Below are 26,140 nucleotides of genomic sequence, written 5' to 3'. Positions count from 1 at the left end.
TGCTTAACTGAGCCACCCAGGCGCCCCAGGCATGCAACTCTTGATCTCAGGGTTGTGGGTTTGAGCCCCATGTTGGGTGTGGAGATTACTTTGAAAAAATAAAATCTTAAAAAAAAAAACAGTTTCCCAAATCTTTGGTAACTTTCATGGTTATAATTTTGCTAAGTTAAAAAAAAAAAAAAAAAAAAAGAGGGGTGCCTGACTGGCTCAGTTGGTTAAGTATCCAACTCTTGATTTCGGTTCAGGTCATGATCTCAAGGTTTGTGAGTTCAAGTCCCACATTGGGCCCTGCACAGACAGCTAGGAGCCTGCTTGGGATTCTCTCTCTCTGCCCATCCCCAGCTCGTGTGCATGTGTGCTTTCGCTCTTTCTCTCTCAAAATAAGTAAATAAACTAAAAAAAAAAAAAAAAAAAAGAATTTTGCTAAGTTAAATTAAATGATGGGAATTCATTGAATGTCTATGTTATTTCTAAACAAGATGAAATACTGAAACATTAATTATTTTAAGTTTTGTTTGTTTATTTGTTTGTTTGTTTATTATTTATTTATTTATTTAGAGAGCATAAGCAGGGGAGGGGCAGAGAAAGGGAGAGACAGAATCCCAAGCAGGCTCTGCACTGTCAGCACAGAACATGATATGGGGCTTGAACTCATGAACCATGAGATCATGACCTGAACTGAAATCAAGAGTCCAGCGCTTAACCAACTGAGCCACCCAGAAACATTAATTGTTAAACAAGTCTAAATTTACCTGCTTTTGACCTCTCATCATAGAAGAACTTAAAGACATCTGGGTCTGTTAGTAAACATGTCTTGGGTCACATGGAAAAATTGTGTTATGGGGAAATGTGTGTTACTAGAAATTGTTAAATATATTCATAAATTTGCCAATCTAATGAATGCTGATGTAAAAGTTCACAACTCATTGCCTTTTAGTTGTTACTAGAAATTAAGGTTTCTAAGGGTTAAGAATTCTAATTAATATATGTTATTAAAGCTACTAGAACTAATAAAGGAAACAACTCGGTATGCAAGGAAAGTAGGATATGTTTTTGGCTAAGAGAAGGTATGAAGTATGAAGATGCATTTTTGTTAAGGAAAAAGAAAAATTTGCCCTAAAAAAAAAAAAAAAACTGGTTATTTCGTAATGGGAAAGAGGAAAATAAATGACAAAAATCAAACTTTCCCAAATCATTTTTTTTAAGTTTTATTTATTTATTTTCAGAGAGAGAGAGAGCATAAGCAGGGGAGGGGCAGAGAAAGAGAGGGAGGGGGAGACAGAGAATCTCAAGCAGACTCCACATTGTCAGCACAGAGCTGTATACAGGGCTCAGTCTCACGATCTGTGAGATCATGACCTAAGCCAAGATCAAGAGTTGGACACTTAACCAACTGAGCCACCCAGGTGCCTCCCAAATCAAATTCTAAATGAAGTTCTGTTTTGTTTTTTTTTTTTTAATTTGGAAATACATTTGGGATTTTCTAAAGGGCACCTGGAACATCTCAAAAGATTTGTTCTCTCTCTGTATAAAAAAAGACATTAAGGGACACCAGGGTAGCTCAGTTGTTTAAGCGTCTGACTCTTGATCTTGGCTCAGATCATAGTGTCATGGTTCATGGGTTTGAGCCCTGCATTGGGCTCTGCCCTACAGTGTGAAGGCTGCTTGAGATTCTCTGCCCTTTTCCCCACTCATGTGAGTGTGCATGTGCACGTGTGTGTGTTCTCTCTCTCAAAATAAATAAATAAACATTAAAAAAACAAACATAAAAAAAAGAGGGGTGCCTGGATGGCTCAGTAGATTGTCTCACTCTTGATTTTGGCTCAGGTCATTATCTCAGGGTCGTGAGGTAGAGCCAAGCCCTGCTTTGGGCTCTGTGCCGAGCGTAGAGTCTGCTTAAGATTCTCTCTCTCCCTCTGTCCCTTTCCTCTGCTTGTGCTCTCTCTGTCTCTCTCTCAAAAAAAAAAAAAAATAAGTAAATGAAAAATAAAAAAACAAACAAATAAAAAAATAGGGGAGTCTGGGTAGCTCAGTTGGTTAAGCGTCTGACTCTTGATCTCAGCTCAGGTCATGATCTCATGGTTCATGAGTTCGAGCCCCATCTCAGGCTCTGCACCGATGGTGAAGAGTCTGCTTGGGATTCTGTCTCTCCCTCTCCCTGCCCCTCCCCCACTTATGTTTGTTTTCTCTCTCTCTCTCTCTGTCTCAAAATAAATAAATAAACTTTAAAAAAAATAGAAAAAGACATTAAACGAATTGGACTTATTTGATGTGTTAAATTACATGGAAACATGTCAAGTAAGAAATAATGCTAAACTTTCTTCATGGATATCCTTGTATGGATATATGTTACTAATACAAGTGTTCCAGAAATTATATGAAATTCCTAGAAGTCCAATATATAACATTATCAGCCATAATTCCAGTTACCATCTTAACATGTTTGCATATCACAGAAATAACCAAATTTCCTCATCAATTTCACTAAACAGAACTCTCATCAGACTTTTAACTATGGGCATTTTTTAATGTTTATTTTTAGAAGAGAGAGAGAGGGAGAGAAAGAGTGTGAGTGGGAAAGGGGCAGAGAGAGAGGGGGCAGAGGATCTGAAGTGGTCTCTGAGCTGACAGCAGAGCCTGATGCGGGGCTCAAACTCACAAACTAAGAGATCATGACCTGAGCTGAAGTTGAACACGTAACCTACTGAGCCACCCAGACACCCCTTAACTATGGGCATTTTAAGTCTTTTTTCATTTACAGGCAGTTATTGTTTTACTCTGAGTCTTGCAAAAGTGCTTCATCTTCAAGGAGATTCATGGAAAGGACTCTGACAAGTACAGCTTTCTGATAACTTTCAGATCATACCATTGAACTCAGTAAGAATTTACAGAACTCTTACGAAAAGCTGGATTCATATGACTGTAACGAAACATCAAGATCAAGAATTAATTACATATGGGCGCTCCTGGGTGGCTCAGTTGGTTAAGCATCCAACTCAATTTTGGCTCAGGTCATGATCTCACAGTCATAAGATGGAGTCCTGAGTTGGGCTCTGTGCCTACAGCATGGAGCCTGCTTGGGATCTCTCTCTCCCTCTCTCTCTCTCTGTCCCTCCCCTGCTTGTGCTCTCTCTCTCTCTCAAAATAAATATTAATAAAAAAAATATTCTACAACATCACCCAAATCTTTGAACAGATGGCTAAACTCTTGCAATCACTAACCTGTTTTCATGGCTGGACCTTTCAAGTTTGAGACGACGGCTGTGGACTGGATTTCAGAATATTGTCTGTATAATTATTATAGCATTTACTATTACAATCCTATTTATGTGCAATTTCTGGGCAACAAGTTGCCCTACCCCCTTTTAGCATGTGGGCTACCCCACCACCATTAATCTCCTCACCATTGCCTCTGATACCTCAGCATCACAGGGAAGATTATAATGTAAACCTTGACAGTGGGTTGTTCTTTTTTGCAGCCCAAATGCCTGACTTAAGCTTTGACTACTGAGACATCCATATCAAGGACAGTCTTCTTCAATAAACACATTGCCAGCCACAGGGGCTAAAGAGCCAGGTCACCTCCCCGCCAACGGATGCTCTTTTGTTTTGGAGATCTTGTTTTTTCTCTTCTCACACTTTAAATTCTCACTCTTATTTATTTAATTTATTTATTTCAAGTAGGCTCCATGCCCAACATGGGGCTTGAACCCACAAGCCTGAGATTAAGAGTCATATGCTCTACTGACCGAGCCAGCAGGTGGCCCCTGCTTTCATGTTTTAAGTTCACCAATAAAGAGTGAAACCGTGAAACCCTAGGCCCCCACCCATGACTCCAATAAAAGTGGAACCCCAGGCCCGTGTGCTGTCTCTACCCACGACCTCGTTGTGTGGCCCCAGGTATGCTGTGTAATTTCCAGGTTCTGTGAGTAATAAATCTTCATTTTTTTCAAAGTTTCCTGATGGTTATTGCTGAAAGGCATCTTACATTCATAACAGGAAGCACAAGGGTCAAGGCCAGTCCAACCACAACATTGCTTCTTGATAAGCTGGGACTGGTACAAGATACTCCTCCATATCCATACAGAAACTTTCCTTACTTCACTATGGCCTCTGCCCAGATATCACCTTGTAGATCTTTCCTATATAAAATAACCCCTGCTGGGCACCTGGGTGGCTCAGTCAGTTAAGCAGCCGAATTTTGACTTCAGCTCAGGTCATGATCTAATGGTTCAAAATAAATAAACTTTAATAAAATAAAACAGCCCCCTCTATCATTCTCTATTCCCTTACCCTGCTTTATTTCTCCAGAGCACCATCACCATGTATCTCTTCATTTGTTTTCTCTCATCTCCCCTCCCTCACTGGAATGTTAGCTCCATGACAGCAAGGACTTTGTCTTGTTCACTGTTGTAGCCCTAGCACATAGTAGACACTCAGTGAATCTTGAACTGATTAACTTTTTAAATGTTTATTTATTTTGAGAGAAAGAGAGAGAGAGAGAGAGCAGGGGAGGGGCAGAGAGAGGGAGAGAGAGTCCCAAGCAGGCTCTGTACTGTCAGCACACAGCCCAATGCAGGGTTTGAACTCACGACCTGTGAGATCATGACCTGAGCCAAAATCAAGAGCTGGACACTTAGCCAACTGAGCCACCCAGGTGCCCTACTGCCACCTTGCTGGTCCAAGGCACCATCATCCCAGGCCTGGACTCCTGAGGTCTATCTGATCCACCCACCTGCCCACACCCAATCCCTTCTGCCCACCTCAGCCAGAAGATCTTTCAAAACTGCCGATTGAATCATGTCACTCCTCGAATTAAAACTCTTCAATAATTAAATAATCTGATCATCCCTTGCAGTGATGAGGAAGTCTGTGGAAATAGTTTGCTAATTCTGTAGAATTAACTGTTATTTGGCTGTATTAAGATGATAAGCCAGGGGCGCCTGGGTGGCTCAGTCGGTTAAGCATCCGACCGTGGCCTAGATCATGATCTCACCATTCCAGAGTTCGAGCCCCATATCAGGCTCTGTGCTGACAGCTCAGAGCCTGGAGTCTGTTTCAGATTCTGTGTGTCTCTCTCTGCCCCTCCCCCACTCATGCTCTGTCTGTCTCTCTCTCTCTCTCTCAAAAATAAACATAGAAAAAAAGATAACCCAAATTATTTCTCAGAGCCTGGAAAAGGCAACACTAACTGTCACAGTATTATCAGTTTTCTATTGCTGCACCCATCTCCTAGCTTTGTGGCTTATTGTTGCAGGCAAGATGGGATGGGAGGACAGTGCGATGAGGATATAAGCATAGTGTCAAAGTATTTTCCCACAAAATACTGATTACTCACAAAGGGAAAACTAAGAACTATATGGAGAGAAACCACCTTAACCAAACTATTGCTAGCAATAGGACATATTGCACATCACATACCCCTTGATATGATACACTCAGAAAGGGCCAATGCTCCTCTGATTTTCTGGCCCAAAAGTGTGTTTGGTTATGTAAGAGGCCAACATTCAGGGAACATGGATGAAAAGTGTATGGGAACTCTATTTACTACTTTTGCAATTTTTTTGTAAGTCAAAGATCATTCCAAAATGCGAAGTTAAAAAATCAAATGGATGTAGTGACTTAATAGCTATCTTATTAAATTTCATGATTTTTATGAGTCAGGAATTTGGGCAAGACTCAGATGGATAACCCTTCTGCTCCACGTGGCAGTGGCTAGGGTCACTTGGTAGTGTTCAGCTTATGTCTGAGCTGGTCTTGAACATCCAAGATGGTTTTACTCATGTGCTTGGCCCTTGGGCAGGGGTTGCTGGAAGGCCATCCTTCCTAGACCCCTCTTTTCCATGTAGTCCAGGGGCTTCTCAGTGTGGCCCCTCCAGTAGGTAGTCAGTGTCCTCACATGGTGGCTCAGGGATCTAAGAGATAGGAAATAGAAGCTGCTAGTCCCTGCCTCAATCGGTTTGGGCTGCTGTAACAGCATACCACAAACATGGTAGAGAGCAGAAAGAAAAAGCAAGCTCTCTAAATAACTCTTATAAGGGCACTAGTCCCATCTAAGCCTAATCACTTCCCAGAGGTCCTGCCTCCCAATATCATCACATAGTGGGGGGCAGGTAAGGGATCAACATACAACTGTGGGAGAGACACAAACATTCAGTCCTTAATAATCCCTAAGACCTGGAGCTAGAAACTGGCAAAACATCAGCTTTATCACATTTTAGTGGTCAGAGCGGTCACAGAGCATGTCCACGTTCGAGGAGAAGGGTCACAGACCTCACTTGTCAACAGTCAAAGAATTTGTACTCTTCTCTAACCCCTCCTCATGGGAAAGGGCTTTTTCCCCTCCATTGCACAGGATTAGATTAATCATAACCTTTGTTTCTTGGTACACTCTCAGCATTGGTCCAGGCGTGACCGCCTTTATATATTTATTTATGTCTTTGCTTAGCTTTTTTCAAAAAAGCAACGGAAATCTTACGTTTTCCCTTTCTGCATCGTTTGTGATTTGTATACCTGCTTGATAACATGGCTAGGAAGAACTTCTAATGAAAAATCTAAACTTACCTCTAGTTGGAATGGGGTAACATGATACTCTTCTTTCTAAAATATTATATTTCTTTTATTTACATTGACAAAACTTAGTAGAACTGGAAAAAATATTGTACAGTCTAAGAGGTTTCTAGGGAGAGAAGCTCTGAAGGCTGTTCTCAAAAGTAAACATAGAATGTGGTTTCTCAGCTAAATTTCCTAGAGACAAGGCAACAAAATGAGACCATGTATCTGGAGATAGCATTACAGTGAAAAAAGCATGGGCTTTGTAGCTAAATCAGCTTGGGTTGAATCCTGACTCTTCTACTTTTTAGCTGTTTGGGAAGTCACCTAACTCCCAAGGCCTGAGTTTCCTCATCTGTATGTTGGGAGTAATAGAGTTAACATTGCAGTGGGTTGTGGGAGTTACAGACACAACAAGGTAAGTAAAGCATCCATTATTCTAACTGGGGTAGAGTAGTTCTCAATGTATGATGACTGATGTGATTATGTAACACATGTTTAGTTTCATTTACACCTTCAAACCTCTCCTAAGAGAAGGAAAACAGATACATGTCCCAGTTTAGGGAATGAAGGTACCATGACCAGCAGCACAGTGAAGATCGCAGGCTGGTTTGCAGGCTGGTTCAATAGTGCTGCTGACCATGGTCTGGTACTCAGCAGTGATGGCGCCTGGAGTGGGCACATGGGGCAAGGTGAGCATCTCATAACCAGACTCTGACCTTGCCATACCAGACGTACCCGTGGCAGGACCATGTGCTGAGAAAAGACTGAAACCACAGACCTTGCCCCAGGAGAGGTATTCCACTAGTTGGGTACATGAGGACAAGATTTGGAGGTTTTCCCAAAATCATAATGGGAAAACATCAATACACATTATTAAAAAAAAAAAAAAAGAAAAAAAACAGGGGCAATACCATCGATCTTCTTGCTAGCAGCAATTTTACTATCTGAAATAATGTTTGAGAAATAGACTAAGGGACAAGCATCTCTGACTTGAAAAAATGAACTTTTCTTCCTTTACTTTTTTTTTTTTTTTAGAAAATTTTTTTTTAACGTTTATTTTTGAGACAGAGAGAGACAGAGCATGAATGGGGGAGGGTCAGAGAGAGGGAGACACAGAATCTGAAACAGGCTCCAGGCTCTGAGCTGTCAGCACAGAGCCTGACGCGGGACTTGAAATCATGGACCACGAGATCATGACCTGAGCTGAAGTCGGCCGCTTAACCGACTGAGCCACCCAGGCGACCCTACTTTTTGTTTTTTAAAGATTTTATTTTTGGGGCGCCTGGGTGGCTCAGTCGGTTGAGTGTCCGGCTTTGGCCCAGGTCATGATCTCACGTCCGTGGGTTCGGGCCCCGCGTCGGGCTCTGTGCTGACAGCTCGGAGCCTGGAGCCTGTTTCGGATTCTGTGTCTCCCTCTCTCTCTGACCCTCCCGCATTCATGCTCTGTCTCTCTCTGTCTCAAAAATAAATAAACGTTAAAAAAAAAAAATTAAAAGATTTTATTTTTGAGTAATCTCTACACCCAGCGTGGGGCTTGAACTTACAACGCCGGGATCAAGAGTCACGTACTCCAGGGGCGCCTGGGTGGCTCTCAGTCCGTTGAGCTTCCGACTTCGGCTCAGGTCATGATCTCAGGGTCCGTGAGTTCGAGCCCCGCATCGGGCTCTGTGCTGACAGCTCGGAGCCTGGACCCTGCTTCAGATTCTGTGTCTCCCTCTCTCTCTGCCCCTCCCCTGCTCATGCACTGTCTCCCTCTGTCTCAAAAATAAAATAAACATTTAAAAAAAAATTTTTTTTTAAAAGAATCACCTGCTCCACTGACTGAGCCAGCCAGGTGCCTCCTTTCTTAACTTTTTTATAATGGTTAAAGAAAGGGTTTTTGCCATAGAGAGCATTTTAATTAATTTCAGACCATACAAGGCATAAAGAAATACTTGAAGGTTATGGTATCAGCTGTGACGATAATACTCAAGTGTGTAAGTGCGGATAACTTGGCTTCATGAGGTTTTTGTTTGTTTTGTCAAAAGCATAAATGTATAGTGAGGAGTGCCTGGGTGGCTCAGTCGGTTAAGTGTCCGACTCTTGATTTCAGCTCAAATCATGATCTCACAGTTGGTGAGATCGAGCCTCATGTTGGGCTCTGTGCAGACAACGTAGAACCTGCTTGGGATTCTTTCCTTCTCTCTCTGTCCCTCCCCCACTCACATGCACATGCACATGCGCTCTCTCTCTCTCTCTCTCAAAATACATAAATAGACTTTAAAAAAAAACACACAAATGTACAGTGAAACTACCCCCAAAAGGCAAAGTGTAGAACAGTATGCTATCATTTGTGCACAAAAATGGAACATATGGTTGGCCTTGAACAATGCAGAGGTTAGGAGTGCTGATACTCCCTACCTCACTGTGCAGTTGAAAATTTGCATGTTAGGGGTGCCTGGGTGGCTCAGTTGGTTGGGCATCCGACTTCAGCTCAGGTCATGATCTCACGTTCCGTGAGTTTGAGCCCCGCATCGGGCTCTGTGCTGACAGCTCAGAGCCTGGAGCCTGCTTCAGATTCTGTGTCTCCCTCTCTTTCTGTCCCTTCCCCGCTCATGCTCTCTTTCAAAAATAAACATTAAAATTAAAAAAAAAAAAGAAAGAAAGAAAGAAAAAAGAAATCCGCATGTGACTTTTGACTCCCCCAGAACCTAACTAGTCATAGCCTACTGTTGACTGGAAGCCTTACCAGTAACATAAACAATTAACACATAATTTGTATGTTATGTGTATTTATGCCATATTCATACAATAAAGTAAGCTAGAGAAAAGAAAATGTTATTGAGAAAATGCATTTATAGTACTGTACTGTTTATCCAAAGAAAATCTGTGTATAAGTAGACCTGTGCAGTTCAAATCCATGTTGTTCAAGGGGTCAACTGCATATGGCATAAACGCACAGAATTTCTATGGTAGTATACCCAAGGACCTAGGACTAATGGTAGCCTCATGTTCACATTTCTGCAAACATATCTATAGTATCCATAACTAATACATAGCATTATTTTATAAATATCCTTCTTACTGAAATGTACATAATGGTATCAAATCAGATGCATCATTCTGTATTTTATCTTTCCATTCAACATTTTATATATTTATATTCATATACATACAAACATACATGTTATATTTAAATAAGGTATATACTCATATGGTTCAAAAAATCAAAACAGCATAGAAAGATTTATAGAAGAAAGTCTCAGTGCACCTGTCTGGCTCGGTCAGAAGAGCATGCGACTCTTGATCTTGGGGTTGGGAGTTTGACCCCCTGTTGGGTAGAGATTACTAAAAAATTAACAAACTTAAAAAAAAATTTTTTTAAATAGAAGAAAGTCTCATTCCTAATCCTGTGTCATCCCACCAAGCAACTACTTAAAAAATTTTCTTCTACATTTCCAGAATTTTCTTACGCAAGCACATACATTCTCCCTCTTCCTTGTTTACACAGAAGATTGCATTCTACCAACACCTTTCTGCACCCTCCTTCTTTCACTTAACAATATACTTGGAGGTTTTCCCATATTTGTACACCAAGAGCTTTCTCAATCTTTTATACCAGGTTAGATCCCATTGGGTGGACCATAATTTATTTACCTGGCCTCTCACTGAAAAACAGTTGAGCTGTTTCCTAGACAGAGCCTGACCACCCCGCCTGACTGAGACACTGGAGAAGCAGTCCAGGTAGGTTTATAAGAGGGAGTGGAGAGGAGGAGGGAGACACTGTACCTCCCAGGTGGGCTGAGGGCAGAGGCAAGTTCAGGCTTTGAGGGAAAGTGGGGAGGGAGAGGGGAGGAAAGGTGAAGTCTTTCCCAGTTCTCCTGGGGTCTCGAGTGTCTGCTGAATTTTCCTCTGGTAACTCCCACCACCCACTGCTCTGGCTCCGTTCCCTCCTTCAAGTGCCTTACTCTTGGCCTTCCCCTGGTTCTACGCCTGGCTCCACCAGGGTAACTTCCCAAGACCCTTGTGTGGTGGGGAGGGGTTGTTGAGGTGTGAGAAACCGGGCTCTGACTCTCCGGGCCTGCACCCTCATTGGCTCTCCACACTGCACCCCTAGCATCCCCCAACTCCTGTGTCACCGGGTCCAGGACCATAAGCGGTAACTGAATGGCTCAGTGGCCTTCAGCTGGCCCTAGGTCAGCATCCCTGTCCGCCCACTGGCAGTCTCCGGGGGCCTGAAACTAGGCTACCTTGGACTGGTGGGGGATGGGCTGAGGCTGACAGGTACTTCTTCCTCTCACTCCCCACCCTCATCAGCAGACCACTTCCTGTGTTTCCCGTTGTGCAGATCTGAGAAGACTTGCCGAGCTGGCAGGACTCTCAGACTGTGGATGAGACACCACCAGTGAAATACAGAAGGATATATCCAGAGAAGGGTGGTGGCTCCCACCAAGGTAGAGCAAGCTAGCATTGGAGGGCCCTTGGAAGAAGGCCCTTGGATCTTGCCTTCTGGCCTAGACCTCTACATCTGCCTTGTTATTTGGCTCAGGTGCCCTAGGGGATAAGCTGGGTGAGGAGGGCAGAGATCTGGGCTTGGCAGGCAGACAAGAAACTCAGTGGAGAGTCTCATGGCTGCTGCCTCTCTCTCAGGCTGTGTCCACCTCTGACTGTGGCTTTCTGGCAGGAATAGATGAACATGGCCTGGCAGATGACACAGTTGCTGCTTCTGGTTTCGGTGGCTACTGCGTGGGGCGCCCAGTCCAGGACTCCGGGGGCCAGGAGAAACCTGCTCAATGTCTGCACGGACGCCAAGCACCACAAGACAAAGCCGGGTCCTGAGGACAAGCTGCATGACCAGGTGAGGATGGAGTGGGGTCAAGGGTTGGGGAGAATGGAAGAAGTTGGGAAATGGGAAGATCAGTTTTGGGGAGCAATGGAGTCAAGAGGGTGGCTGAGGCAATCCCCAGGAGGCCACCAGATTTACTGTAGTGAGGGGACCATTTTCTGGCACCCACTATGGGCCAAGTGCTTTCCTCACGCCTTGTCAGTGAATATGCCCAAAGAGCCTAATTGGTAGGTGGATGGTCTCTACTCATTCAGATAAGGAAATGGGAAATGAGGCCCAGAGAGGGCACAGGTACATGTGGGAATTGAGAGGCTAGTCTTTAGCAGGGCTTAGGACAGAGTCGGGCAGTGCCTTTCCCAGCATTAACTATGTGCCAGCCTACGCAGCTCAAAGACGAGGTACAGGGGAGACAGGTCCCTCAAGGTCACAATGCGGCAAACACATATGAACAGTCCAGGTCCTCCACCCCTATTAAGTCCTGAAGAGACAGTGACAAATCAGATAATGCTGGGAACACTTCCCAGGAAAGGTGCCATCAGCCTTGGCCTTGGAGGATGAGTAAGAGATTTCCAGGAAGACAAAGCAGGAAAGGGCAGCCTAGCAGAGAACAGCATGTACACGGGTGGCAGGGTTACAGCACAAGCCGTGGCAAGAGTAGTGAGGCAAGAGCCAAGGATGCTGCTGCCCACAGAGAAGGGGAGGTGAGGGCCCTCCTTTTATAGGTAAAGCCCCTGAAGCCACCCAGGGAACCCGAACCTGAGGTTGAACTCCAGGATCGTGAGAGATGTCAGTATTTCACTCTTCCTGGTCTCCTCCTCTGTTCCCCACAAAATCTCACGTTGCTAGAGGGCCGGGGATGTTTCCAGGTAAAGAAGGCATAGACTGACCCAGGGGCTGGAAGTGAAGGGCAGGAAGCCCAGAGCCCCATGACTTCTGAGTCATTTCCGATGTATCATTTGCTTTGTGCATGTGTGCATGGCTAAAATATGAGTAACATAAAATATGCCATTTTAAGCATGTCTAAGTATCCAGTTCAGTGGTATTAAATCCATGCACATTGTCTTGGGACCATCACCACCACCCATCTCCAGAGCTTTTTATCTTCCAAAACCGGAAGTCTGTATCCACCACTTCATTTTCAGAACATTTTACGTTCTAGAGGGTGCTTTGAAGAACCCTCTGGAGCACTTCTTCTTCTCCAAGAAATGGCACACAGACTTTTGTGGGAGACAGATGATTCTGTAACTCTGAGAGAGACAGGGGCTGCACTGAGAGTGCTTATCTATGTTGAGCCCCTGCTATAGGCCAGCAAGTGATTTTCATTATATAATTAACCTTGTGGAGGCAGAAGCCACTGACTGTGGTGGGCAGGTCAGGGATGAGGTGCATGGGTTCTTGCAGGACAACCGAGAGTTGGGGCATCAGAGGAGGAGTGTGCATGAAGTTAGGGAGGCCTGGAAGCATGTTCTGTGTCAGCCGTGCTGGGGGCGGGCTGGGTTGCTGGAGAAGGGTAGGTTTGGTTCTACCCTCATGGGTTTTCCTGAGTTTCTCCTGAGTGCCAAGACCTGTCACATCTCCCCTGTCACTTGGCCCTGGGTGCTAGAGGCCATCTCAGAGATTTTAAGCAATCGGCTCATAATCACTCAGCTCTGGAGGCCCAGCTTAGAACGATTTCTTCAGACACCTTCGCCACTTCCTCTGTCTTAGCTGTCTTGAATTTACCTCTCTGGGATTGCCTCCCGCGTTGAGTCAGGTCCACACCGGGTTTCATGTGCAAGACATTGCCCCTCTGTTCCCCCACTGCTTTCTGGACCTATCTGAAGTCCCCTGGCCTGGGATTCTAGACCAGACGACAGCAGATCAGCCCCCCTCATCTCCACCCTTACCACAGCTTGGAGCCAGGCTTTTCAACCCCACCCCTGTCCTGAGTTAAAATCTTGATCCTACCATTTCCCAGGGATGCAGTTTATGTAAACTCTGTCAAAGTTGAAGTAATGATGTTTTCACTAGACCGTTGAAGGCATAAAGTGCCAAAGCCTCAGGGACTTTGCACTTGTTGTTTTCTGTGCCTACAATGATCTGTATCTTCCCTCTGCCCGGGACTAAAACTATAAGCTCCATAAAGGTAGAGATTTGATCTGTTTTGTTCACTACTATATTCTCAGCACCTAGCACAATGCCTGATTGAAGGTAAGCATTCAGTTAATATGGGCTGGATGCGGAATGAGTAATATAAATAACCCGAATCATGTGAAATAACTTTGTAAACTGTTTAGAGCTGTAAAAATAATTGCTCCCCCAGACAGTGGTTCCCATGCCTCCCACATCCTCTGTTTTACTCTCTGTTAAAAGTTCTGTTATAACTACCCCTAGGGCCAGGCATAGAGGCACCCTCCCCAGCAAGTATTCCTCTGGATGCCCTACCTGGGGCCAAGGAGCCAGAATATGGAGGAGACAGCTGTGGTGGGGGAGGCATGTGTTCCAGTGTCTTCTCCACCCAGTGCACTCCCTGGAGGAAGAACGCCTGCTGCTCACACAACACCAGCCAGGAGCTGCACAAGGACCCCTCCCTCTTGTATAACTTTAACCTGGACCACTGCGGCAAGATAGAGCCTGCCTGCCAGCGCCACTTCATTCAGGACAACTGTCTGTACGAGTGCTCACCCAATCTGGGGCCCTGGATCCAGGAGGTACGGGCCTCTCCCTCACCCCAGCCCAGCGGGCTGCCATCCTGCTCGGTCAAGGTGGTCAAGGCGGTGGCTGCCAGCACCCCTGGCTGAGAGGAGCCCTCCCTCCCCACCTCCCACCCAGGTGAACCAGAGCTGGCGCAAGGAACGCTTCCTGGACGTGCCCCTGTGCAAGGAAGACTGTCAGCAATGGTGGGAGGACTGCCGCACCTCCTACACCTGCAAGAGCAACTGGCACAAGGGCTGGGACTGGAGCTCAGGTGAGGGCCTGGGGGTGCGGAGATGGAGGCGGGGTCCGAGGATCTGGGGTTGGGTGCGGGTCTCCAGGGGGGTGGCCAGAAATGGGCTTTGGGCCCAGGGGCTGAATGTCTGTGTCCACCCTCTCTCCCCATGCAGGATCGAACAAGTGTCCAGCCGGAGCCACCTGCCGCACATTTGAGACCTACTTTCCCACGCCCGCAGCCCTGTGTGAGGGCATCTGGAGCCGCTCCTACAAACTCAGCAACTACAGCCGAGGGAGCGGCCGCTGCATCCAGATGTGGTTCGACCCGGCCCAGGGCAACCCCAACGAGGAGGTGGCCAGGTTCTATGCCTTGGCCATGAGTGCTGGGGCCATGCCCCATGGGATTGGGCTTCTCCTGCTCAGCCTGGTCCCTATGCTGCACCTCTGGCTCCTCAGCTGAGTCCCTCCCACTGCCGACATCTGGACATCTTCCTTGACTGCACCCAGCCTAGGTGACCCAGCCTCAGCCCAGCTCAGCAATCTCAGATAAAGGGGCCTCCCAATGCCCTAGTAATTATGCTTCTTGATCCAAGATGGGTCATATGGGGTTCCTCTGACAGCCTATTTTAATAGACAGATCCAGGTATATCTTGTATCTCGTAAATAATTTGGAGATGAGTCATTTGGGGGGCAACATGCCTCATTGCTTTATCATTCCTATTGAGAGGCCCAAAGAGGGACTGGGACTGGCTTGAAGTTCACCAGTAAGTAGGGGTGGAAACTGACCCCTAAGTCTGAGGTTCTTACTTCTGCACCAGGCTTCCCCCTCAAGTTCCCTCCCCCAAGTTCATCACTCCTACATCACAGGGGATGAGGGCCTTGGTGGAAGAGGTGGGCAGAGACTGGCAGATGAGTCATCAGGCTCCTGGTGGGAAATAAAAGTTTCTTGCCCCTTCCTTCCCTTTCTAGATGTGGACTAGGGTGGAGCTATTGGTGGTGGTAGTGGGTAGGGAATGCCAATGAAGAGCAATGGCATTGCTTCCCTTTCTTAAAAGGACAAATAATGCTACACTGAGTCATCTTATGCATGGTAGAATGCTATACTTGAATTCCAGAAAAGGGATTGCTGGGTCAAGAAGCATATGCATTCGGGTGCTTGGGTGGCTCAGGCAGTTAAGCATCCGACTTGGCTCAGGTCATGATCTCACAGTTCATGGGTTCAAGTCACACCGTCAGGGTCTGTGCTGACAGCTCAGAGCCTAGAGCTTGCTTCTCCCTCTCTCTCTGCCCCTCCCCAGCTTGCACTCTGACTCTCTCTCTCCCATAAATAAAGATTTTTAAAAAAAGGAAAAAAAGTAAAACAAACACAAAAAATGTCTTACTACATGACAGCCCCTCACCAGAGCTTTAAGGCTTTTCCATGGTATCTGTTGGAAAAACTAAGCTTCAATGGCATAGAAAGCCCTGCCATCCGCCCCAACTTAGAGCTCACTCGTGTCACACTGTTCCCCTTCCATACCATTCACACTTTTCACTTTGGGCCTTTCTCAGGCAATTCTCTTTCTGTGTTCCTGGAACGTTCCTTTGTCCTCTGTGGGCTGGCTCCTCATAGCCTCTCAGATTTCAACCTACAATTCCCCACTAACAGGACTTCTGACCACTCAACCAAAAGAAGTCATCCAGGCACTTTCTTATCACATCGCTCCAGTCCCTTTCTACAAACACCTACCTACTGTGTTTATCATCTGCTGTCCCTGACAACACAAGCCCTCACAAGTAGCCTATGGAAGCCCAGGGAGGTTAGAGGAGGCTTCCAGAGGAGTAATGTTTGCCAAGCAGAAAACGGAGGGCGGACCGGTATTCCATGGTTATGGTTCAGCATGTACAAAAACTTGGTGGGACCAAAGCACAAGCAAAAATTTCTAGATGGCTGAAATAGAAGTTAAGACAGACGGCGAGGGCAGGAATTGAGGCCAGAGGAGAAACATTGGATTTGCAAGCCTTAGGCTGATGCCCTGAGTGCCTCTCACAAAGCTTCTCTTTCATTCTTTGTGAAAGGATCTGGTTTGGAATGGGACTCAGATCTGAATCCTAGCCCCACCTTGCTGCCTGGGAACCACAGTTTCCACAGCTGATGGGCTGGCACTCAGGTAAAGCTCCGGTTGCTCCCACCCCCACTCCCTGCAGCCCAGGGCCTCTCCCTTTGTAGGCCAAACACCTTCCTGTTATCTTTGTCTGGTCACAGGGCAGCCTACAGATTGGGTTCTACAAGGATGCGGATAGCTCACCTTGCTGATATTAAGCTTCCGGTCCAGGCAGATAACTCTCTTGGGATCTGCTCCAAGGTGGCTGCTTCACCCCCGCCCCAGCACCCAGATCTCAGATTCAGAACCAGGCTTGAGGCTCAACAAGGGCAGGGACTCCCCACAGGTCATAACCCCACCCCCAAATCACCTCCCAGTGGCTGGTTACTTCTGAAGCCATCAGGGCCCAGGGCCTTACTCTCCTGGTGGAGGGGCCACAAAGCCCAGTTAATGATCAGCCCCCAAGGCAGGGGTGGAGGGTGCGGGCAGGGACAAGTCCAATCTGAAAGAGCTCCCACCTTAAGACATTCCTAGATCTCTGGTCATTCTTCCCCAATCAGGAGAAGGCTGTCTGGTCCTATAAAGCCAGAAGAGAGGTCTGAAGGGTCCAACGGTACCTTATCTGCCAAGGTCTTCAGAGGGCTGAACCCTCCCTGCTTGTCACAGGATTCAAGTAAGGATCACTCTGAGGGAGAGGGAAAGCAGGGCATGAGCTGGGGGTCTCCTGGGAGTCCATGTCTTTGCAGACCCTTTAGGGCTTGGCTGCTCCCCCAGCAATCCCACCCCCTCCCTGTTCCATGGGCCCAGACCTATGGCCTTCCCCAGGGTATTGAGGCTCCATCTTCCTTAAACTTCTATTGCCATCCATAGGTTGATGGCTCCCACATCTGCATCCAACCTAGACCCTTCCTCTAGGCTTTCGTCTCTGTAACCACTTCTCCCTGGGTCACACACAGGCGCTGTGACAAAATAAAGCTTGGTATTTTCTCGTGCCCAAATTTGCTCCTCTACTCTTCCCTTTCCCCAAAAGCGGTACCACCATGATAAAAGGAAGACTTGTGTCCTTGGCTAGGGTGAGAGAGGTGGGAGGGGTCTACATGAGACCAGACTCTGATGATGCCATAGATGGGGCACCTGTATGGGTAGATGTGGGGGGCAGGAGAGTAGAGGGAGGAGGGCTGGGGCCTGGGGTTCTGGGCATCTGAACATCTGATTGTGCAGCTGGAGGTGAGCAATGCCTGGGGCTGATGAGCTTGGAGGAGTTGCTGGATCTATAAGTTGGGGACTGGAGAGTTCTGTGCTCTCTACAGCTGGCTGGGAGCTTGGAAGCTTGCACTCCAGCCCTTGCCCTGCAATTGGTTCTATCCTGATTCTCTGGGTCTCATTCTCTTCTGTATAACAAGGACAGGGGGTTGGAAGTGGATCAGATTGTTTTAAAGGACTCGGCAACTCAGGCTGCAAGGTTTTATCAGACCTGAGTCTGGGGGAGAAAATGGGGTAAGTGGGGCTGGGGACTGGCCCTAGGCCGGCACTATCAATCCACCCACCTCCTGTGGAAGCTGGCTAGTGTCCACAATAATTGACGTGCAAGAATTAACTGCTGAGTAGGCCGAAGGACCTGCGGTGGGCCCACCTCAGCCACCTCTCTGGCTTGATCTTCCTCTGTGCCTGACTGTGTGCTTAGTCCCGCACCATGGGGCAGCAGGAAAATCGAGTGGCCTATATGAACCCAATAGCAATGGCCAGATCCAGGGGTCCAATCCAGTCTTCAGGGCCAATGACCCAAAATTATCTGAATCGACCAAGGCCTACCTGGGAAGAAGTGAAAGAACAACTAGAGAAGAAAAAGAAAGGCTCCAAGGCATTGGCTGAATTTGAAGAGAAAATGAGAATTGGAAGAAAGAACTGGAAAAACACAGGGAGAAATTATTAAGTGGACGTGAGAGCTCATCCAAAAAAAACAGAGAAAGAAAAAAAAAGAAGAAATCTGGTAGGTATTCATCTTCTTCATCAAGCTCTGCTTCTTCCAGCAGTTCTTTGGATTCTGAAGATGAGGATAAAAAACAAGGAAAAAGAAAAAAGAGAAAGAAGAATCGTTCACATAAATCTTCTGAAAGCTCCATGTCAGAAACTGAATGGGACAGTAAGGATAGTTTAAAAAAAGAAAAAGAAGTCAAAGGATGCAACTGAGAAAGACAAGGACATTAAAGGACTCGGCAAAAAAGAAAGATGCGTCCTGAAGATAAGGCTTTATCATCTGAGTCCTTATCAGAATCAGATTATGTTGAAGAAGTATGAGCAAAAAAGAAGAAAAGCAGTGAAGAACGAGGAAAAGAAAAAACAAAAAAGAAAAAGAAGCATGAGAAACACAGTAAGAAGAAGAAAAAGAAGGCTGCTAGTTCAAGTCCCGACTTGTCATAATATTAAGAAAAATCAGGATTCCTTTATAAAGAAAGTGCAATGTCTAAGGAAATTTCAACGGTGAAAATTATGACATAATTACTAAAATGCATGAATTTTCTTGTTTTCAGAATTATTACTGGACTATTCAGTAGCCACTCGGATGCCTCTGTGTGAAAGGGCCATAATTGTTGCCTGCTGCTTGAACACCAGTTTTTTCTCTTCCAGGGCTGAACAACTCTGGGAGATAATACATTGCAGTTGTGCTAGTGGTTAAGATGTGGGGATAAAATTACTATTTTTGACTCGAAGTAGCTAATGATACATCAACAGAAATCAAATCTGGATATATCATTTAAGATGTAATTAGAAATGACCAGATGACTCTAGTTAACATTTTGGAAATAGGGATTACACTGATATTTCAAAATTCTTATTCAGTAGATAAGTGTATTTTAATTTTTCCCCTTATATACTTTTATTTACCTGGGGAAGGAGCTTTGAGGTTTGGCGGGGGGGGGGGGGGTGGTTTGCTATCTCTTTAGCTAGAAGAGTAGCGTGCCTTTTATCCTCACACATCCTATTTTTGTGGACACAGTAGCCATGCTTCATGGGGAGCTCAGAGCTGGTACAGCAGTCTTGCCCTTAGACATCCTTGGACTCTTGTCATTTGCTGCTTTAAGTGAACCAGAATAACAGCCTTTTGCAGCACGACAAAGCCCCAAAAGTTCTGGGATTTACCTCCACTTCAATAATACTGAATGTTTTTTAGCATTAGAATGTGTTATAACATTTGAATTAACTTTGACTACACTTTGGCTCTGGAGAGGAATCATTTCAAATAGACACTGGTACTTTTTGAACTTGACAGCTAAAGATCCTAAAACGCATGTTTTACACTGTTAGTTTTAACCAGTCAGGAAAATTTTATGTAACCAGCGATAGTTACTTTACTTTTGTATGCATTTTGTTTAGGCTGCCGTGTTTAGCTTTTATTAACTCCTTATTCCTGCTCTTAAATTCCATACTGTGGTTAATGGCATACTTGCCAAGATACTTAGCATGTAAAACAAAAAAGCAGACTTCTAATTTTTTCTTTTTTTTAACAGCTTCATACTGAAGCTGAGTCTTACCATAAACAAGTTGAGTGGCAGGCCTGGTATGCTGTGTCTTGTTACATAAAGCTATTGCCAGAATCTTAGTAAATATAACACTTTAGAAACTTGTCTTTGTATATTCATAACAAATTGTGACAAGTTAAGTGAGAATTACATTATTGCTCTTCCTGTGTCATATTTTACTAAGAGTTTGTGCCTCATATCTACTGCTGAATTGTTTACTAGTAACGTTAAAAGGAATTGAAAAATCATTTTCACTTTACATTTTTATATAACCAGGTAACATGACATATAATTTGATGTACAATTTTGCCTGTTACAGAGGGTGTGCTAATTAGAGTGGTATATGCACAAAACATTTTGGCATGACAAGAGGCTGAATAAATAGCTATTTTACTTAAAAAAAAAAAAAAAAAAAAGAATTAACGGCTGAGTGGCCTTCGCCCGATCCCAGGCTCCACTCCTGGGCCACATTCCCTGCTGCCTGACCTACTGCCCGTCTCCTAGGCCACTAAACCGCGGCTGTGCCCCGGAGTAAGGCAAGGGGGACTGTAGAGCGGAGCAGAGGCCTGAGCCAGACCAGGAACCACTTCCTCTCCCAGGTATGCCACTCCCCACCCCTTTAGTAGAGGCAACACACCCCGCTGTGCTCCCTGCATGTGCTAAAGAATTTGCTGCACCGAGAGGATCCACTTTGCCTAAATCCTAGAGAATCCAGAAGTGGAAGCTAAGGGCCCAGAGCAGGGTCTGCCCAAGGTTAAAACCACAAGCTGGTGTCCACTACCGAACTAGAACCAGCGGACTTTTACCTTTCAGCACAGTGCTGGGTTCTTAGCGCTTCACGTCTGGGGCCCTGGGTTGTGTGTGTTCAGGGTGATGGTGGTTGGTGGGGGCATAGCTGCACCAGTATCTGAAGCTGAGACTAGGAATGTGGAGAGCAACTTGCAGAGAGCATAGGTTGCAGGGAGAAGAGAGCTCTGACTCTAGAGAGCAACCACCACAGCAAGAAAAACTACTGACCGACCAGGTGGGGCCCACCAAGCCTGGGGAAGGGCCTTCTCAGCCTCCACCCAGGCCTCCCTAGTACTCCCCATCAGCGGCCCCCATGAAAGCCTCAGCACAGCGAAGGTGCAAGGGACAAAGCTGAAGGAGCTCTGGAATCGAGGGGCCTGTATCAATCTTGGGGGGGGGGGTCTCTATTATGGTAGGTGGGGCACATCCCTCAGCCTGAGCCAACTGATGACACAATCCGTGCCCAGCTGACTCTCATTTGTTAGGGGTTTCTCCCCTACATTTAGTGCTCAGATGAGGACGCTAAAGCTCAAGATAATTTGAGTTATTTTCCCCCAAGGTCAAGCCAGAGGTGGTGTGTTAGGGCTGAGAACTGTGCTCTAAACTGCTAGACCGTGTTTCCCCAAAGAGCCTGACCCAAAGAGTCACCTGGTGCTCCTGAGAGTACTGATTTGTCTTGTGACCCAATCAGTGAGTGATTGGGTCATTAGAAGGATGATTGGGTCCTGGAATGAATGAATTACCAAGTGAGAGAATGAATAAACACTGGAGTAAATAGAGCAGCAGAATATTGGATTGTGGAAAGGTGAGGGGCGAGGAGGAGAGGGGAGGTAGGAATTCAATTCCAGGTTTCCCAAGCCCTGCCAGGCAGTCAGCCTGGAGGCCACCCAGCTCAGGTCCCGTCCAGGAGGCCAAGGAAGCTGCCTGAGCTCCACAGGACAGGGCGGGGAGGGCAAGGCAGTGTGGAGACAAGGCAACTTTGAGCAGAGGGGCGTGTGTGCTTTGGGAGCCATGGGAAACGAATGCCAAACTTTAGGAGAGCCCAGGCGCCTGGTGACCGGTGGGGTGAAGGAACGGTCAGTTCCCTCCCAAAGTTCAGTGTCTGAATTCAGAGGATTCAGGTGCTAACGAAAGCCAAAGGGAGGCCAGCTCTGTGGTCGGGGGCAGGAACCTCCCCAAGGCCCCGGAGGCTGTCCAGCTGGCTGCCCACAGCCCTCTGTGCCCTGGGACATTCCCCGTGGTGCAGGATCTCCAGGAGAGGCCAAATGATGAGGCTGGGAAGGGCTGGAACTGGGGCTGGGTTTTGTTGTCTTGTTTTAAACTTAGGTCTGCGGCTTATCTGGAGCTCCAAAACTGAGGTTATCGTCAAAGTTTGCACGAAGTCATTTGGTGTCAAAATCTGACCTGAAAATTAATGTGAGGTTATTATAGTTTTTATTTCTCCCACCAGTGTAGCTATTTCAGCACAGAATGTATGCTTGACTGTTGCGTGCAGGTGAATTGTATTACTTTTACAAAATCCTAAATACTTGAAATTCTGAAACACTTGCCTCCAAGGATTTCAAACAAGACTGTGGACCTATGGCAATCTCCCGGCTATTTCTTCATTTTGCCCAAACCCCATCCCTTAGTTTCATCATTTGATCCTCCTGTCCACCTGGAGAAGTCACTAATGACACTAGCAAGGACTGTCCCAGAGGGCGGTGTCTGATCCCACCCCTCCCTGAGGCTATGAAGACAGGGGTAGGGGTGGGGCATGACCCGGCCCAGGCTTCTTGGAGGCTCCACCCACCTGGGGCTGTTCCCACACACCTGGAGGCCCCACCTCTGCTTTCCTTGGTGCCACTGACCACAGGTCTTCCTTCAGACACTGACATGGCCCAGCTGGTGACAACAGAGTTGCTGCTCCTTCTGGCGGGGGTGGCTGCAGTGTGGGCAGCCCGGCCCAGGACTGAGCTTCTCAATGTCTGTATGGATGCCAAGCACCACAAGGAAAAGCCAAGCCCAGAAGACGAGCTGCATGAGCAGGTGGGCGGAGGGGTGATCCGAGGTGGGGAGGTGCTGACTCAGGAAGAGGGCAGCCAGAGATAGAAGCATCAAACCCTTTCCATGGTGGAGGTAGGAAGGCGACCTGAGAGACTTTGAGTTTGCACTAATGCGGGCAACTACTGGCTTACCACATACTGTGTGCCCAGTGTCGCCAGTACAATGCCAGCACCTCAGCTCCTTGGTTGTTGGGTTTCCGCGTTACACAGATCAGGAAGCACGTCCAGAGAGGAGCCTGGGAAATGACACAGGAGAGACCCGTCAGACACATCAGACCCATGGGCTGATTTTGATTTCAGAGTTTAGACAGGAACTGACCCAAGAATCTGAGAGCAGCAAGTGCACACAACACATTGTGGTTTCTTTCCCTCCAGCCCCAAACAGCTCGAGAAAAGTAGATTTCTCACGGTCTTGAGGCTGGGTGTGAGGCACATTGATTCATGCATCTAGCAATCATTTCCACTGGGGCTCTTGACCTTTTTGTTGGACCTGAGGTCTCTTTTCTATGAAAATTATTTTGTCACAACCCCCCTTTTTTTTTTTTAACGTTTATTTATTTTTGAGACAGAGAGAGGCAGAGCATGAACGGGGGAGGGGCTGAGAGAGAGGGAGACACAGAATTGGAAACAGGCTCCAGGCTCCGAGCCGTCAGCCCAGACCCCGACTCGGGGCTCGAACTCACGGGCCGCGAGATCATGACCTGAGCCGAAGTCGGACGCTTAACCGACCGAGCCACCCAGGCGCCCCTGTAAATGTTCATTTTGACCTCAGTAGCAGATAATGATCACAGTCCCCAGTTAGTGCTTGCTCAGAATCACTGAGCCTGCAGCTAAGTGATGGTGTAACTTGCATACTTTGAGCAGCCTTGATTTTAACTTCTTTTAAAGTGCACTTTTTTTTGTTTTTATTGTGGTTTTTTAAGCTTTTTAAAACAATGTTTATCTTATTTATTTTTGAGAGAGACAGAGACAGAGATAGAGCATGAGCAGAGGAGGGGCAGAGAGAGGGGGAGACACAGAATCCAAAGCAGGTTCTGTGCTGCCAGCACAGAGCCCCATGCAGGGCTCGAACTCACAAACCGTGAGATCCTGACCTGAGCCAAAGTCAGTCACTTAAGCAACTAAACCACCCAGGCGCCCCTAAAGAGCACATTTTAATATTTTGCTTTTAAACTGAATTCTAAACTATGGGTTTTCATTCATTCACTGTTTTGAGTATTTATGTAATTAGATCTATTCTGAGGTTCCAATTTATTTAGCTTGCCTCCTCACCTCTGGGTTTTTGTCACCTTCTAAATGAGGCTTGTCTGACAAGTCTAGAAAACTGCCCTTCCCCATCCCTCTCCCCTGCTTAATCTCTTTCCAAAGCAGTTGATGAGTTTTCATTGTTATGTCTCTACCTTCTGGGTTAGAGTAAGTAGGAGCTCAATAGAGATTTGGATTATTGAATTTTATAATGGCTGCACTTCCCCCAAAGAGGGTCCCCCAGTGGCAAGTATTTCTCTGAAAGATTGACTGTGTTAGGGGATAAAAGAGGGAGGAGTCTTGGTAGCTCAGTGAGTCAAGTGTAGGACTCTTGATTTCAGCTCAGGTTATGATCTCATAGTTCATGGGATCAAGCCCAATGTCAGTCTCTGTACTGACAGCGCAGAGCCTGCTTGGGATTTTCTCTCTCTCCCTCTCTCCTTCTCTCTCTCTCTCTCTCTCTCTTTCTCTCTCCCACCCCCAAGTAAATAACTAAACATTAAAAAAATAAAAAAATGATTTAAAAAAGACTAAAGGGGGAGAGGCTGCACATGGGAATACTGTGGCTGTGCCAGGCATGGGAGTTAGTGCCTGTGTCTCCCCCACCCAGTGCAGCCCCTGGAAGAAGAATTCCTGCTGCTTTGCCAACACCAGCCGGGAAGCCCATAAGGACATTTCCTACCTGTACAGATTCAACTGGGACCACTGTGGACAGATGGCACCCGCCTGCAAACAGCACTTCATCCAGGACACCTGCCTCTATGAGTGCTCCCCCAACCTGGGGCCCTGGATCCAGCAGGTATGAGTGTCCTCCCCTGGACCCCCAACTTTGCAGAGGACCTGAGCCTCCCAGACAACTCCTCGGGCTGCCTCTCCAGCTCTCTCTTCAGGGCAGAGCTGCCGAGAATTTTGAACCTGAGACCTTTTTCTCCACTCACCTCTCCCAGGTGAACCAGAGCTGGCGCAAAGAACGCATCCTGAACGTGCCCCTGTGCAAGGAGGACTGTCAGCAATGGTGGGAGGACTGTCGCACGTCCTACACCTGCAAGAGCAACTGGCACAAGGGCTGGGACTGGAGCTCAGGTGAGGGCCTGGGCAGGTCAGGGAGGGAGAGATTTGGAGGCAGAGGTGTGGGGTGTGGAGCTGGCATATTGGGGCTGTGAGATTGGCGGAAACAAAGTTAGTTCTGCGCCCAGTGGCTAAAGGTCTTCCATCTTCCCTACAGGGCATAACCGGTGCCCAGTGGGAGCTGCCTGCCACCACTTCCATTTCTATTTCCCCACACCTGCTGCTCTGTGCAGTGAAATCTGGAGCCGCTCCTACAAACTCAGCAACTACAGCCGAGGGAGCGGCCGCTGCATCCAGATGTGGTTCGACCCGGCCCAGGGCAACCCCAACGAGGAGGTGGCCAGGTTCTATGCCTTGGCCATGAGTGCTGGGGCCATGCCCCATGGGATTGGGCTTCTCCTGCTCAGCCTGGTCCCTATGCTGCACCTCTGGCTCCTCAGCTGAGCTCCTTTTACCTTGTGATACCTGCACAGCCCTGCCCTGTTCAGCCCCATAGCTCCCTGCTATTCACTTCCTGTTCCTTGGATGGGGGTGGGGCTCTGACCCACGTTTGAATAAACCAGACACCTAACATGTATTAAGTGAATTCTTTGGGTGTGAAATGGGAATGTGACTTTTGCTTTCAGGTTCCCGCTGATTGAAGCCAGTTAGACTTGGTCAGTTCCAAGTTCTGAAACTTACTATGAACTTTCTAGATGTTTAACTGCGCTTATAACCTAGGACATATTCATAGCTCTCAATTTCATTTTTTGTTACAGCTCTAATCTAGAGCCAGGCCCAGAATTTTATTTTATTTTATGTTATGTTATGTTATGTTATTTTTTTAAGTTTATTTTTCACAGAGAGAGAGAGAGAGAGAGAGAGAGAGAGCATGGGTGGGGGAGGGGCAGAGATAGGGAGACACAGAATCTGAAGCAGGCTCCAGGCTCTGAGCTGTCAGCACAGAGCCCGATGCGGGGCTCGAACTCACGCACCTCGAGATCATGACCTGAGCCGAAGTAGGACGCTCAGCCAACTGAGCCACCCAGGCGCCCCAAGGCTCAGAATTTTAGAATTTGAATTGGACCTATGTCCCCCCCCCCAAGGTTGACTATTCTG

The 26,140-nt window shown here is 46.8% G+C and overlaps 2 protein-coding genes, 1 long non-coding RNA gene and 1 pseudogene across 7 annotated transcripts in view; 3 read left to right on the top strand and 1 right to left on the bottom strand.

Annotated features, from left to right (window-relative positions):
- The first annotated feature begins 10,858 nt into the window (after positions 1-10,858).
- LOC131487305 (folate receptor beta-like) lies at positions 10,859-15,626 on the top strand. Of its 2 annotated transcripts, XM_058687886.1 has the most exons (5): positions 10,859-10,988; positions 11,219-11,392; positions 13,882-14,070; positions 14,192-14,327; positions 14,464-15,626. In XM_058687886.1, the coding sequence occupies exons 2-5, from the start codon at positions 11,225-11,227 to the stop codon at positions 14,748-14,750; spliced, it is 780 nt and encodes a 259-aa protein (XP_058543869.1). In that variant the 5' UTR covers positions 10,859-10,988; positions 11,219-11,224; the 3' UTR covers positions 14,751-15,626. The 2 variants fall into 2 exon arrangements, with proteins under 2 accessions (XP_058543869.1, XP_058543868.1); XM_058687885.1 differs by lacking the exon at positions 10,859-10,988 and having other exon boundaries at positions 11,206-11,392.
- Positions 15,627-17,613: 1,987 nt separating this feature from the next.
- Positions 17,614-20,314, top strand: LOC131487309 (protein FAM133B-like; annotated as a pseudogene).
- A 1,141-nt stretch (positions 20,315-21,455) lies between these two features.
- Positions 21,456-26,140, bottom strand: part of LOC131487310 (uncharacterized) — a 34,040-nt gene continuing 29,355 nt past the window's right edge. For all 4 annotated transcript variants that reach the window (XR_009249705.1, XR_009249703.1, XR_009249704.1 and 1 more), the window contains 2 exons: positions 22,497-22,965; positions 21,456-22,088 (listed from right to left, as the gene is read on the bottom strand). This is a non-coding gene — a long non-coding RNA (uncharacterized LOC131487310). The remainder of the gene's footprint in view (positions 22,089-22,496; positions 22,966-26,140) is intronic.
- Positions 22,560-25,617, top strand: LOC131487308 (folate receptor alpha-like). The gene is made up of 4 exons (XM_058687890.1): positions 22,560-22,712; positions 24,585-24,773; positions 24,922-25,057; positions 25,200-25,617. Exons 1-4 carry the CDS (start codon positions 22,560-22,562, stop codon positions 25,484-25,486), a joined length of 765 nt encoding a protein of 254 aa, XP_058543873.1. The 3' UTR covers positions 25,487-25,617.

Source organism: Neofelis nebulosa, chromosome 10, assembly GCF_028018385.1.
Source record: "Neofelis nebulosa isolate mNeoNeb1 chromosome 10, mNeoNeb1.pri, whole genome shotgun sequence".
Taxonomy (NCBI): domain Eukaryota; kingdom Metazoa; phylum Chordata; class Mammalia; order Carnivora; family Felidae; genus Neofelis; species Neofelis nebulosa.
This window is presented reverse-complemented; position numbering and strand designations above follow the sequence as displayed.

Bases quoted from the DNA above. Each gene is read 5' to 3' on its own strand.
- LOC131487305 (XM_058687886.1), top strand. From the start codon at position 11,225: ATGAACATGGCCTGGCAGATGACACAGTTGCTGCTTCTGGTTTCGGTG. The intron at 14,071-14,191 runs GTACGGGCCTCT...CCTCCCACCCAG, and splicing joins TGGGGCCCTGGATCCAGGAG to GTGAACCAGAGCTGGCGCAA. The intron at 14,328-14,463 runs GTGAGGGCCTGG...CTCCCCATGCAG, and splicing joins GGGCTGGGACTGGAGCTCAG to GATCGAACAAGTGTCCAGCC.
- LOC131487308 (XM_058687890.1), top strand. From the start codon at position 22,560: ATGGCCCAGCTGGTGACAACAGAGTTGCTGCTCCTTCTGGCGGGGGTG. The intron at 24,774-24,921 runs GTATGAGTGTCC...CACCTCTCCCAG, and splicing joins TGGGGCCCTGGATCCAGCAG to GTGAACCAGAGCTGGCGCAA. The intron at 25,058-25,199 runs GTGAGGGCCTGG...TCTTCCCTACAG, and splicing joins GGGCTGGGACTGGAGCTCAG to GGCATAACCGGTGCCCAGTG.